Raw genomic sequence first — 13,804 nt, forward strand, 5'->3', positions numbered from 1 at the left:
CGAAAAGAATGAATGCCACTGCGCAATTGGCCCCCATCGTCACTCAAGGTTCCATGACCTTTGCCAGATTCACCCCAATGAGCCAGACAGAAACTGAATCTAATGCACCGTGTCGCTTGCCATCACGAGACCCAATGTCCCATTCTAAAATGTCATGAAATCAAAGCCGTAGCCCCCCCCAAAATGCGCCATATCCCTAGAGTTTTGGTATTTACAAAGCCCATGTAGTATTTACAAAGCAGCAGCAGCGAGAGCGACGGCGCCGAGCATGCCGTAGTATGCGTTCGTCGGCCGTGCAGCGGCGGCGGGTGTAGCGGTGGCAGACGCGGCGGCGCTGCTGCTAGCGGTAGCGGCCGCGGTACCGAGGACGCCGGTTACGAGGTTCGATGCCGATGCGAGGTCGGATGCGGCCGGGTTGCTCTGAACTTCGGAGCAGATTGACGGTGCGATTTTTGCAGCCGCTATAAGAACTTTGGTTAGCCACCTATACAATGAATGGGACATGAGTTACAGGGTGTGCAACATACCGGCGATCTCTGTGGTGGAGCAGCCAGCAGTGAGCACGCAGGGCGTCAGGCTGGAGATGAGCTTGTCCTGGCTGGCGCACAAGCAGGTGAAGTCGGTCGCGGAGCAGCCAATGTTGCTGGCGGCGGTGCTGATGCAGCCTACGGCGCAGCTAGGGAGCTGGGCGATGAGGCTGGCCAGACCAGTTGAGCTGGAGGATGCGGCGGAGGTGGTGGCCGACTGGGCGGCGGCAAGGCCGGAGAGGAGTCCGAAAACGATGGCGTACTGCATAGTAACGGTGTTAAGTAGTTTTTTCGCTGGAGAGGCTTTGGAACGTCAATCGAGTGATGAGCGAGATCTTTGGTGGTTAATCAGAGGTTCATAGGATGATCAGTATGTTTGTTCGAGGAGTCAAGAACGATGTTTGATCGTAGTGGCAGACGAAATGAAGAACAATTAGAGGCCTGTAAAGAAAAGTGGCACTTTCAATATTGCTGCTGCAGGTATGAATCGTTTGTAAAAGACCAAGGGGTTGACTGAGAAGACACAGAAGCACAAGTGGAATCGATGGGAAAAGACGATTGATTTAATATACTGGAAACGATCATCTCTGGAGATGAACCTTGAGGAGCCACAAGGGAGGTCCAGACTCAAATCTTAACACAACCAAGAACCGAACGACGCTGCCCAGCGAGATACGGGACGTGCGCCAAGGGGCAGAAGAGAAGGATTCAATACGACGGGTTGCTGCTGCTAGGCTCAAATTCGGTACGCCGCGAGTACGAATAGTCAATCTTAAAGCCCTTGGCTGAAATTGAAGCTGTTTGGCTCCGTGCGATCAGCGGAGTTTACCAAGCAACTAAGAGAGCTCCGGTTTTCTTGCAACACTGCCTCGATGCCGCGCGGTCCATCCTTGGCGGCAATGAACAGCGTGTTTGTTCTATGGAGCATCGTTGGCGATGGCCAGTTGCAGGTTGATGGCGGAATAATGCACGCCAGACTGGTTGGTCAGCACCTTCTATGGTCTATTCTGTCCGTTGTAGATGCTCAACGAGCGAGACCGAGCAAGATGTCAAAGTTTGAAGGCGGCGATGGCGTAAGCTTTGTTGAGTTCGGACGAGGCTTCCTGTGGCGATTCAATGTTGTCTGTCCTGCATGACAGATTTCATCCAAACGCAGGCTGCAGCTCAAAGTCTAGATCTCAGGGTTCCAGATACGCGTTAGAACACCCCGTCTGTTCACCCAGGTCAACCAGGTCACTGCTCAACCCGCGGGAACCGGACGAACAGAGTGTGGAAGGGAAGAAAGAAAGAAAGGGGCTTCACTGCATCTCTTTGCCCCCGTTTCAACGTGATGTCATTCTTATTTTAGCGGTTCACCCCTGACATGACTCCGCCGGATTACTGCTTGGCAAGGGGTCCCTAGGCACGCGGTAGATGTTCAGGCGCTGGCTCACTCATCCCCAGTGAAGGAAGTGTAGCACTGACAGTTTGTCGCTCAGTGAGTTTCGACTGAGGGTCATTCTTTGCCATCCCAGGCTCACTGAAATCTCACCCACCGTGCAGCCAATCTCATTCATTTTCACTGGACCGGAGAAATTCGGGCAGTGTTTGATTGGCATGAAACACCTAGCGGATCCCTTGTCAGCTGTCGTCTCAAGCGAGGGAACACAAGCTTTGGCACGCCGGCAGTCTTCAGATGGCAGTGCATCCTGATCTTCGTTTGAGAAAGGCTCACCCTGTATCCGTCCGTGTATGCACGCTGTAATGCATACACTGCGGCGCGGATGCTGCCGATTGTGTCAAACGCACGAGTCGGCGGAAGGAACTGCTAAAGTAGCTAGCTCACTCGCGGAGATCGTGTTCGCATGTGAAGTTGTCTATAAGATGAAATGCCCCAGGGGAAGCTTCGCGGCTGGTGACTCAGCCTTGAAGTACAGCCCAGTACTTTGAAACCGTCTCATCCAGGAGGACTCCAGCGGGAACACTGCTGGCTGCAACGGAATGCTGCTACTCCGCTGCATCAGCTACCGGCACCGCACTCGGTTCCACGGCCGGCAGATTCGGAAGCGGACCCAATGCATCGCATCCCGCCTGCTCGCAAAGGAGTGTCATTGGGCCTCACAACGTCCGTTGTCATCAGCTGGCTTGAAACTTACCTGTTCATGCTCAGCACCTCGTTCGTTCGTGAGAGGGGCTAAACAATGGGCGGTGCTTTGCAAATGCTGAGAATCGTTTGCCCTTCCAGTCTGGCTCGGAATACCTCGCTCAAATATTTCCATCTCACGCATGTCCTATTACTCGTCTTTCAAACAGTCATTTCATTGGCCATTGACTCTCTTACCTCCCTAAGTTTTGAGAGACCATGCTCCAGCTCAATGACTCTCTTCGTTCGTACACAGCCTTCCTCGGCATTGCCTGGCAAGCCTGCTCACCCTGAAGCGTGAACCAAGTCAGCTCAAACGCACAGAAGATGGCAGGTGAGTGCCACAATAGTTTGTCGCTCAACACCCTAGCTATCTCAACTCTTCCCCTTCCTGCTACTAGTCTACCACTACTCTGGCTTTGGCCGGCATCGACTTCTTCTCGTCGCCCACTTGAATGGCCAAGAAGATTCTAGGGAATGGAGGCGGTGCAGCCAGGCTAGACGTGATGTCATTTCGCCTATGCATTCCCGACCGAATTTCAGCTTCTTTCGGTCATTGAACTCAGGTGAGAGTACGTGTGCTAAGACTCGGCTTTCGAGTGAGATATGCAAGAGCTATTTTCATGGTCCCAAGCTTCACCCCAAGTGTACAAAGGTTTCATTCATAGTCAGGTGCCTAAAAAACTCACGCGTGAGATTAGGCAATTGAAATCTTAGCCGACTTCATGTTCGCGATTGATGGGGCAGTATGGCCAAGCCACGACGGAGGCCAGGTAATACTCCATACAAAGCATACAGTAAATATGACTCAGCGAATAAATGTCTGCAAGCCTCTGAAGAACCCGGTCGGCAAAGCGTAGCGGTGCCGACGGCAAAAAAACTCACGGTGCCGAGCTTTTCGGTGTCAGCGCCGGTTTTCAGGACCCACTCCGGGCGATACTGGCAACCGCCGGCACCGAAGGATTGGCTGCCGTGTATAGAGCATAACGGCGACTGGCGATACAAACTACAATTCTCCACCAGCAACATCTTCTTGATCAAGTTTTCTCTATAAAGGACAAGATTCTCCCAAGAGTATTTCTCAACAAACACTTTTACATCCCATGATCAAGGCATCATGCCAGCCACAGAAACCGGCCCGCCTGTCAGCGGCGTAACGCCATCGTCTTACCATCTTATTTGGGAAGATCTCTCTCTCGTTATCAACAATGTCGATCTTTCAATTTCTACTGTCCGCCGTGACGGGCCGCTTGATCCCGTACTCTTCCTCCACGGCTTCGGGAGCACCAAAGAAGACTTCACGGATGTAATCCATCACGCGCCCCTTTCCGACTATCCTTTACTCGCTTACGATACCCCCGGCAGCGGTGCATCCACCAGCTCCGAATACAGCACCGTCTCCATACCATTCCTCGTCGCCGTAGCTGAGGCAGTTCTGGACGCTCACAAGATCAAACGGTTCCACCTCGTGGGCCACTCCATGGGCGGCTTGACAGGCTTGCTGTTAGCACAGCGCAACCCAGGCGCGGTACTAAGCTTCACCAACATCAAGGGCAATCTTGCTCCCGAGGACTGCTTCTTGAGCAGACAAATCTTCGACTTCCCGGCAAGCGATACGGAGATGTTCATCGCATCCTTTATCGAGCGGACTCGGCGATCAGCGGATTACGGGAACGGGATTTATGCAGCAAGTTTCCGTTCTAAGGTCAGGCCGGAGGTAGTAAGGCCAACTTTCGAGTCCATGGTTCATTATACCGACAAAGGAGACTTACTGGAGGTGTTTGAAGCACTTCCGTGTTCAAAGATGTTCATTTTCGGTGTATCCTACAACTCATTATCCTATCTCTCACGGATTGCACATGCGGGCGCCGAGCTAGCCGAGATTCCAAACAGTGGACATTTTGTTCTGTATACCAATCCTATGGCGGTCTGGAGTCAAATGGGTAGTCTTATCAGCAGAGCTTCATAATAGTCACTATTGTTTTGTCAACCGTCGAAGCATACTAATTTCATCACTCAAAATTGTATTCCATGCAAATGTCAACGGCCTGCACTGACTGGGGGATGCCCAATGTGTACCGAGATGCTGGAGCAAGTCCTGAAGACCATTTTCTGCGAATGCTTTCGATAACATCTCAAAGTTCTCAGCTTCTTCCTCAAGCTGTGGACACCATTCTTAGCACCTGAAATGCTACATATCGTCAAGATAAATAGATCTACTATTACAAATATTGGCAAGAACGAGTGTACTACTCTGATTTCAACTCCTTCATACCAGCCTAAAGTAAGACAGAAATGAACTAGAATTGAAAGTTGAAAGCTAGAGACGGATGAATTGATTTTATCTAATAGTTGATCAATTATAGTACTCATTTGGCTCTCGAGATCGTTGAGGTGTACGTGAATGACTGTCGGAGGAAAAGAATCCTGCACATTTCCCCAGATTCATGAAGCTAGAAACAATCTGTCTCTCCTCCCTCCTAATAGGGTTCTTGAAAGGTCCAGCAATGAGAAGCATCTTGGCATTCGAGACCAAGATCCTTACATTCCAGGCAGATGACGAAGTCACCTCCATCGCACAAGTTACAGGTGTAGAATGCCTGCTCATCTAGGAAGGTACAAGTCATGCAAATATCACACCACGCTGAATCGCAATCGAAGTTCGCCCCTTGTGCGCCAAGCTCGTTGTTCTCCGGAACATGAATTTTGAGCCTCAATGCATGTTGCAAGACCGATTGGATGACTTGGGTGCTGCCACTTTTTCGTGCCCACCACATCGAGCTTCGCCCTAGTCCATCTGGGGACTCAAATGATCCCTCGTCGACTGAGAGCAGATATTTGACGGCTTCTTCATGTCCATTGCGACAAGCTGCAGATAATGGGGTTGATCCATACTGATCCGTGATCTGAAGGTCCAGTCGATTCTGAGTGGTTAGTATTTGGATTAACTCGTAATGCCCGCGAGCCGATGCATAAAATACTGGTGTTCGGCCACTGTTATCTTGTACATGGGTACTGCACCTAGGGCTCTGAAGCAGTAACTCTGCAACTTCTGTATGCCCGCTCAGAGCTGCAGCGTGTAGAGGCGTCCACCCACGCTCGTCAGTCAACCCTACATCTACTCCCTCAGCAAGAAGTAGTTCAATCACCCCAACGCGTCCGTTATACGACGCCTCGTGGAGTAGCGTCCATCCTGCGTAGGCTCGCAAGGAACCATCATTACGAGAGTCGCTAAGAAGCAGCTCAGCAAGCTTGCTGTTCACGGCAGCTGAAGCTGAGTAAAGTGGCACCATTCCGGCTTTGTTGGCCCGAGATACGTCGTCGCACCGACTAAGAAGTAGCTTGGCTACTTTTTCATGCCCGCAACTCGATGCCAAGAAAATCGGTGTCCATTGGCTATCGTCCACAGCGTTCGAGTCAGCGCCATTGTCCAGAAGTAGCTCGACAACCTCTAGATGGCCACGACTTGATGCTATATGCAGCGGCGTCGTTGAATTATTGGTTACAGCTGCGACGTCGGCGCCTGCACCCAGAAGCATATTGACGATCTCATAGTGACCACCATCAGAAGCGAAATGTATCGATGACCATTTGCTAAGATTTGCGTGGTGAACATCAGCCCCCTTCCTCAGGAGCAAGTTGACAATGTCTAGGTGTCCAAATTGAGAGGCAGTATTAAGCGGCGACCAACCATCATTACTCCGGGTTAGAATTTCGGCCCCATTGTCGAGGAGCAGTTCAATCACATCGAAGTGTCCGCAGTGAGAGGCCACATTGAGTGGTGTCCAACCGCCATCGTTAGCAACAGTGACGTTAGCTCCCCTTCTAAGCAGCAACGCGACGACGTCGAGATGGCCGTAGTAGGAAGCTACGTGTAGTGCCGTCCAGTTGTAGTTACTTGTTTTCTCGCAGTCTGCGCCTCTATCGAGAAGGAGTTCAATAACCTCATAGGCTCCATTATACGAAGCTTCGATGAGAGGTGTCGACCCTGTGTGATTCGACATTGAAAAATCGGCCCCCGCATCTAGAAGGATCTTTGAGAGTGTCAAATTCCCAGCGTTGCCTGCAATCTCAAGAGCTGTTCTACCAAACGGCGCCTTGGCATTCACATGATGCTTCTCGTCGTGGATGAGGCAGGAAGCAAGCTCAGTGAAGCCAAGACGGGCAGCGTAGTGTAAAGGACTAGCATGGTGAGGTTCAGTTGATGAATCAGCTCCCAAACCGAGCTCTACGCTGTACTTCTCAAACAAGTCACGCCACATTTCCCAGCTGGGATTGAGTTCATCGAACAAATTCATCATGAGCACTGTCAGTTCTTCGTCTTCCTCATAACCGACGGTGGAATGCTGATACCATGAACTCGCGGCGTAGTGTCGGAATGACCCCTTGACGCTCACTTGAAGGTTTTCTTCCTGGGTGCTTTCCATTTGAACCGTCGAATTGATCTTCTCTTCGAAGTCCCAGAAGTATTGACTGTTGATGTAGCGAAGGCAAAGCTTTGCTAGCCTGCTGTTTTGTTGAAGCTCGTTTAAGACTTGACTGTTCATGCGAATCGATAGCGATTGAGATGAAATGTTGCAAAGAAAATGTTGTTTGACTGAAAAGTGAGTCAAGTGCACCGTCCTTGACCCCCTGTTAGAATTCGAAGATGTACCTCGAACTTCCAAAAGCGAGCCGCAGGGGATTTGTATTTCGCTTTCAATGAAGTCGTCATCAACTTCATCGGGCAACTCATCCTCAGGGAAGTTGAAATCTTCCTCGTCGATCAACATAGCCTCGGAGATTTCGTTGACGGTCAAGGGCCGCAGAGCAAAAGCCGCCCATTGTAATAGAGAATAGGCACGTTTACGGATCGGTTCTGGTAGTTTAGAAATGCGTGTCCAATTTCGTTCATAAACATGATCAAGTCCAGACGGTATTTCATTGATCGCATCCTCAAGTTGCTTCTTGTTCTTCCAGCTGCGCAAGGAATCTTCGTGTAACTTGACCCAGAGGAGTTGGCCATTGGACCGATCCGCAAGCATCTTGGAGACACCTTCTCTTGTTGCTTCGTCCTTTCTCGGCAGCTTCTTGTCGACAATACTTCTTGCGTATCGAGCAACGTCGGATTGCACGTCTTCAGAATCGATTTTGAGTTCCTCGCAGTTTTTTGAGCACATCATAGCACTTCGAATCTCAGGCTCGTCCCGACTGACAACTAGGAGGCGAGATGCCGTGTTGGTAATTGCCCCAATCACGGTGTTGAGAAACCTCCCCAAGGACTTCCCGTCATGCGGAGCCTTCCCCAACCAAGTACACTCATCCAAGCCATCCAAGACCAAGATGGCTCCAGGTACGACTTGCAAAATTTCTCGAAAGATACTGACGATTTCTGTCTCGGTGGCGAATTGTTCGTTTTGAGCTAGCCACTTTTCTCGCACCAACTGGTAGGTAGTCTGGTCGGACGATGCCATCTGGTGGACCCATGCTCGAATCGCCGCATAGGGATTGTCGCGGCTTTCGAATTCAGATGACAAGAAGAAATAGACCACAGGCGTCTGGGATATCGATCTCAAATGTTCGATGATTCTCGCGCATAGAACAGTCTTTCCAAACCCGGCTGGTCCATTGACCCACAGGAGCCTTTCGGTATCATCGACAATTTTACACGCTTCGTTTAGAGCAAGCCACTCAACGAATTCGGGACGGTCAATAATCCAATCACACGTCCCATTGATTCTTCTCTCTTTGGCTTCAGGAAAGAGATCGTTCGGCGGTGGGCATGCTAGCCAGGCCCGAAGGTCTCGTCGAGTCTCGGCTGCAGTCGCCGGCGTCAGTCTTAATCGCAGTATTTCGGGAAGTTAAGGTGAAGAATCTCGATATACCTTCCATCTCCCTTTCCAACCGAGACAAGGTCTGTCGAAGCTCGCGAAGCCACGTCTGTTTCTCAATATCGTCATCTAAGCCAGATGGTCTCGTCAGATTTGTCTGATCGTGAACTTATGTATGTGACAATTCGATATCAGGATAGTACAACTAGGCTATCTCCAGCATTGACAGCCGATGCTTAAACTGTGCTTGAGCTCAAAGGGACGCGGGCGTAAAGACACACCTATTCCATAAGCACAAGTCTCATTAGACTTATTGGTAGCTTCCCCACCTGGAAATGAACTATCTGGAGGAACCAGGTTGTGCAGATGCTGGACGAGAACTCCGAGGTTTTCGACTTGAGAAGTGCGTCTAGCCTTGCCCCTCAAGGACCAAACAAGCTTTTGCCTCCTTGATTCTGATGACTTTGGAAGGGATTGAATGCCGCGAGTGACGGTTGCTAAATTTTCATCCAGCCCGAGTTCTGATGTTGTTACGTCACCACAGATTGCCTTGATGACACTAAGCAGCTCTACTGCCATCAAGCGGACCTGCGGGTCATTCAGAGCGGTGTGATGGTCGTTCGAGAGCTTCCCTTGCCGGTAACCAACATCGCAGGCCCATTTTTTGAGGCGAAGCTTTTCCACATCGAGCTGTACAGCGAGTGAACGTGAATCACGGTCGAAATCTTTATATATGTCGACTCTCTCGATGACATCTAGACAAGTGCTCAGAATGCCCGCGAGCCCAGCGATTCCGACGGCTAATCCAACCGGCTCCATTGTCATTGATATTGAAATTGGACTCGGAATTGCGATGAGAAAGAAATGAGGCTGCTGAGGCTGCCTATCTTAGATGAGGGGAAATGGCATCCCGCTCTTGTCTCTCCTGTAGCCTCGTTGATTGGGCCTGCATGCAGTCATCTGCCCGGGCATTGATTGGTAGAGAATCGATTGGCGCCCAGCACAATTCTTTTTTTTTTTTTTTGCCTGCATTAGGCCAAGTTCAACGTGCCACAACTTCACAATCCATCTGATTGTCTTTCGACTGGTGAGAGAGGATCATTGCTTGGCCGTTGCGGAGGATGCAGAGATGAGTACAAGCTAAGATATCTTAGCAAGTGGGTGACAAAATGGGACGCCGGCCAACAAATGATTATAATACGTACTTACCGATGAATTATCCTTAATTTTTCGTACTCTTCTTGTTTCCAAGTTCTCTTGTTGCTTTTATCTTGCAGTTACTTATTGGAGAGTAAATGGTGCAGGGCGCTGAGCCGGGAGTGTGGTGTTGTCCCGACTACCGGGCATTGAGATCTTCCGCTTGACAAAAACAAAAAAGAAGAAAAGGAAGAAGAAAGAGAGGTATTGGACAAGATGGGAACGGCACTACTGCAAAAGGTGACACTTCCATATTCCAATGGGCCAAGAACATCAGCATCGTGAATGGTGTGGACCTTCACATCGTCTTTCTCCTACATTGCCTTGATTACTTGGATACGGCGGGCAAACTCTGCCAGACCAACGACGATCTCAAATGGGCTCGAGCTGCCACCAGGAACAATACCCAGCATGGTACCTTCGATACAAAGAAGCACTTGCTGAGGCTCATCTTTACAAATCGCCACGTCCGAGCATTTTTTATGCGGACCTGTCGAGTCTTGCAACGAGCGCTAATGAATCTCTTTATCGCGTTTGCCCATCGGCGTAGACGACATCGGCTGTGATTGCGATGAGAGAAGATTGGCGTATCAAGATAGAGTGTACGATATGATCTGCAGAACGTCCGAAGACGACTTGTTCAAAAGGGCGAATATCAGTCGCGAGGAGTACAAATTGCGGAAGAAAGCAAACAAGGCTTATGCACTCAGCAAAGGGCAAAGGTCACAGGTACGCAAGGCAATGGAAGCAATCCGGGAGGGGGTTGACGCAGCGCTTCAGAAGGCATCACTCAAGAAAAATCTACCACTCCGCCAACTCCCAAAGACTCGGGGAGATGTTATATCCAGCTACTATTTGATGACTGCAGATGAGATCGACACATGGACAAGCATCCAAGACGCTGAGGATGATTCGGACAACGCCGTCGACATGGATGATCCGTTTGACCCGTCATGGAGTGTTCATTTTTGGGAGCAAGATTATGAGGCTCCTGATGGTATTACTGCGAAAGCACGTGAAGCCATCAAAAGAACGAATTCTTTCATCACGAGGAAGTCAACCCTCTTGGAAGGGGAGGTTACTAATTATCGGCCGCCTTAACATTTGCTTCGTCGACTTCCTTTGCCCGCGAACCGTAGGGCTCTACAGCACCAAGACACATCACTGGTACGAAGGTCACAAAAATTGAAGGTTCAATACATCAACGATGATTACCTTATCCTAGATTCAAACTCTACCATCTCTGCAAACAGTTCTGGCTCAGACTCGCTCTGGCCATCAAATGTCAACCCAGTGCGCCGGTTCTACGGGGTCACAAAAACTAAGGCACGGAGTCTTGTGGAGCAAAGAACTTGGGAAGGAGGAGGAACAAGTCAAGAAGAGAGGACACGACCACCACCGCGTGACAGGAAGACGGAGTGCAAACTAGCCAATTCAATTGGGGCGTATTATAAGACTCGGTACTCTCACTGGAATGTAGATGCGTAATCATCTCTATCAATCGAAAACTAGCGCCTAGAAAGTTCCCACGACAGTAGCATTGCGCGCCGTCGAGGCAAGCTTCAATATGACCTCTTCTCCCTTCCACTCCGCCGCTCTACCGTCGACGGTGACATTCTTAAGTTGGCTCCCTTCTGGAATCCGCAGCTTAACCCAAACTTCAGCTGGAGGCGCCTTACTGAAACCTAGAACCGTCATGATGGTACCCGTCTTCTCATCCAGTTGCATATCGAGGTCAACTGATCCCCATTTGGTCGGGGCTCTCTGTACTCCGACCTTACCCTTGCTAAGCCATTTCCTCGGAACGCCTCGTCCAACTAGCAAAGCATCCTTGTCGGGGTGATCGAATAACAATGCTGCCCTTAGCAAGACGGGGACCGTAAACTGGGAAGGCTGGCAGTATGTGCTGGAACCACCTCCAGTTCCGGCAACTTCAGCCGCAAGCCATAAGCCCCTGTTATAGACATGATACCGATGAGAGTATAAGAAGAGCACAAATTCATCAAGGCGGTCCTGGACAAGCAACGAAAGGGCGTAGCCATATGAAATGAAGCCCAAGATGTCGCGAGTATCAGACCTAAGGGGCGTGACGTTGGCAACGACACCCACGCTGGTAATTCCGTAGGCGCGCATGGAGTCAATTACCATGTCCGTATGGTTTGATGAGAGCACTGATGCTTGAAGCAGTTCCGAGTAGACCCGGTGCGGCCACCACTGAGAGGATGCGTCTCCCTTTTCGGCCAGGTCCTCGAGAACATGGGTTGTTTCATTCGGCAGGACAGGAACATAAGCAGGTGTGAAGTTCCTTTGGATCCATTGGTCCAATTTGAGGGATGTCTGGTTTATGAGCTGCTCAGCGCGAGTGTTCCAGTCGTTGGCATGGTCGGCAAATGTCTCAATCTTGCTAAGATCCTTGAGACCGCGAGCAGCGAACGCCGCATTGTTCCAGTATGGTTTCTCGAATCGCCATGCATCGTTTCTCAGTGCAGCATCAGATTCGCTCCAGCCAGAAATGAGGCCGTAGTATGGATCATCTTCAGGGAGCTTCAAGTTCTCGTCTTGGCGCGCGGTGAGCATGTTGGCCCAGGCGAGGATCTTCGTTTTGTACTTCTCCGGAAACGCAGTGTCACCCGTGTACTGGACATAGCGTGCGATCAAAGAAAGTGACATGCCGAACTGGGGCACGGCAGGCCCACGCATCTTGATGGCTCCATTGTCGTAGACATACCAGTCCATGTAGTTCTCAAGAATGGCCTTGGCCTGGGCAAATCGTCCCCAGGCCAAGTTGGCTGTAAGCGACATGGTCATGATGTCTTGGAAGCCGTCGTATTCTGATCCGCCGTAGTCGCGTTCGAAGGCACCGTACCTCGGAGTGACACCTCCAGCGCGACCAACAAGCTCTACAGCAAAGGCATGTTTTCCAATATCCGACCAACTCTCATCCGGAAGAGTCAAAGATATTTCGTCCTTGACGTGCGAGTCCCAGTAGTCGGCGAACCGCATCAAAGCAGGGTAAAAGTCATCGGCAGTAGGATGCGCCTTCAAGGGCAGGAACTGCTTGTAATCCAGAGCATACTTCTGTGCACGCAGGACTCCGCCCTTGACATACTTGATAGAGAACCAAATGTGAACGATATCGGGATCTGGAGAGTCGACGTCGGCGAATGTAGTGATATCGACCCAGTCGGTTGTGTCAACGAGGCCCCGGTAAATCTTTCGAGAAGCAGGCATCCATCCGTTGAGCAAGCCATCGAAAGTGTAATTAGAGTGAGTTCCGTCTGCAGCCTCCGACATATCATTCCAGGGTGCGTAGTTCTTTGTCATGGACTGCCAGTCCAGGGCCATCGTATCGTTAGCCTGGACGTTTCCAAGGTACACATCCCATGGCAGGAAGGACAGGTCGATGACGTCGCGAACGTGTTCCTCAATAGGTTCACCATCTTGGAGAAGACGCTCTGCCAACACGTCATTCTGCTTGAGATTGACATCGTTTGCAGGATCCAGGCCAAAATATGCGTCCACCGTTCGGTTGATAGATACAGACTCGTCCGTGGAGGCTTCAACGTATCGCTTGATCTCTCTGCGAGTTCCAGAAGCAGACACCAAGACGAGCGGGCCATCGAATCGAGTGATGTCTTCGTATGCCGTCCATGTTTCCCCCTTGTAAGTAAAGGTGTCGATGGATGTTAGTCCATCAACGGTCGTTTCTTGTCGAGGATTCAAGTGATCCGCGGAAGTGCTGTCGGGAAATCCAGTGTAGTCATTACCGGAGAATTGTGGCACCTCATGGTACGGTTTTGGGTGCTTGACTGGACCTCTTCCGGCCAGAGATGTGAGAATGAAAGACGAGAAAAAGAGTGACTTAATAAAAGAGTGACGAGGCATGGTTGCAAAATTTGCCCAAAGGGCACTGACAATCCCCAAAACGAAAAAACCTAGCCTAATTTCCAGACTGCCAACATCGCAACTTGGGGTTCTCATTGATTTATACTGCATAATAGCAGTCATCAATTCCTGCCAAAGCCGAGACTATCATTGGCGTCTCGTACGCGTGCACCGAGTCAGGCAAATGCGCTAAGAAACGTTAATTGACATCATGCCGCATTACCGGGGAGAAGTCATATTCTCCTACGGTTTTTTGTAAGGAA

General features: G+C 50.3%; 6 protein-coding genes across 6 annotated transcripts; 2 read left to right on the forward strand and 4 right to left on the reverse strand.

Moving 5' to 3' along the window:
• Positions 1 to 231: 231 nt before the first annotated feature.
• On the reverse strand, positions 232 to 795 carry CCOS01_11295 (uncharacterized protein; the record flags this gene model as incomplete). Its single annotated transcript, XM_060459448.1, has 2 exons — positions 232 to 461; positions 528 to 795. The coding sequence occupies 2 exons, from the start codon at positions 793 to 795 to the stop codon at positions 232 to 234; spliced, it is 498 nt and encodes a 165-aa protein (XP_060310180.1).
• A 2,971-nt stretch (positions 796 to 3,766) lies between these two features.
• On the forward strand, positions 3,767 to 4,618 carry CCOS01_11296 (uncharacterized protein; the record flags this gene model as incomplete). The annotated part of the gene is made up of 1 exon (XM_060459449.1): positions 3,767 to 4,618. One exon carries the CDS (start codon positions 3,767 to 3,769, stop codon positions 4,616 to 4,618), a length of 852 nt encoding a protein of 283 aa, XP_060310181.1.
• A 71-nt stretch (positions 4,619 to 4,689) lies between these two features.
• Positions 4,690 to 5,022, reverse strand: CCOS01_11297 (uncharacterized protein; the record flags this gene model as incomplete). Its single annotated transcript, XM_060459450.1, has 1 exon — positions 4,690 to 5,022. One exon carries the CDS (start codon positions 5,020 to 5,022, stop codon positions 4,690 to 4,692), a length of 333 nt encoding a protein of 110 aa, XP_060310182.1.
• A 107-nt stretch (positions 5,023 to 5,129) lies between these two features.
• Positions 5,130 to 9,284, reverse strand: CCOS01_11298 (uncharacterized protein; the record flags this gene model as incomplete). The annotated part of the gene is made up of 3 exons (XM_060459451.1): positions 5,130 to 8,446; positions 8,514 to 8,588; positions 8,702 to 9,284. 3 exons carry the CDS (start codon positions 9,282 to 9,284, stop codon positions 5,130 to 5,132), a joined length of 3,975 nt encoding a protein of 1,324 aa, XP_060310183.1.
• A 1,306-nt stretch (positions 9,285 to 10,590) lies between these two features.
• Positions 10,591 to 10,845, forward strand: CCOS01_11299 (uncharacterized protein; the record flags this gene model as incomplete). The annotated part of the gene is made up of 1 exon (XM_060459452.1): positions 10,591 to 10,845. The coding sequence occupies one exon, from the start codon at positions 10,591 to 10,593 to the stop codon at positions 10,843 to 10,845; it is 255 nt and encodes an 84-aa protein (XP_060310184.1).
• Positions 10,846 to 11,171: 326 nt separating this feature from the next.
• Positions 11,172 to 13,541, reverse strand: CCOS01_11300 (uncharacterized protein; the record flags this gene model as incomplete). The annotated part of the gene is made up of 1 exon (XM_060459453.1): positions 11,172 to 13,541. One exon carries the CDS (start codon positions 13,539 to 13,541, stop codon positions 11,172 to 11,174), a length of 2,370 nt encoding a protein of 789 aa, XP_060310185.1.
• Positions 13,542 to 13,804: the final 263 nt, after the last annotated feature.

Source organism: Colletotrichum costaricense (assembly GCF_030867565.1).
Source record: "Colletotrichum costaricense strain IMI 309622 chromosome Unknown Scaffold_12.1, whole genome shotgun sequence".
NCBI lineage: Eukaryota > Fungi > Ascomycota > Sordariomycetes > Glomerellales > Glomerellaceae > Colletotrichum > Colletotrichum costaricense.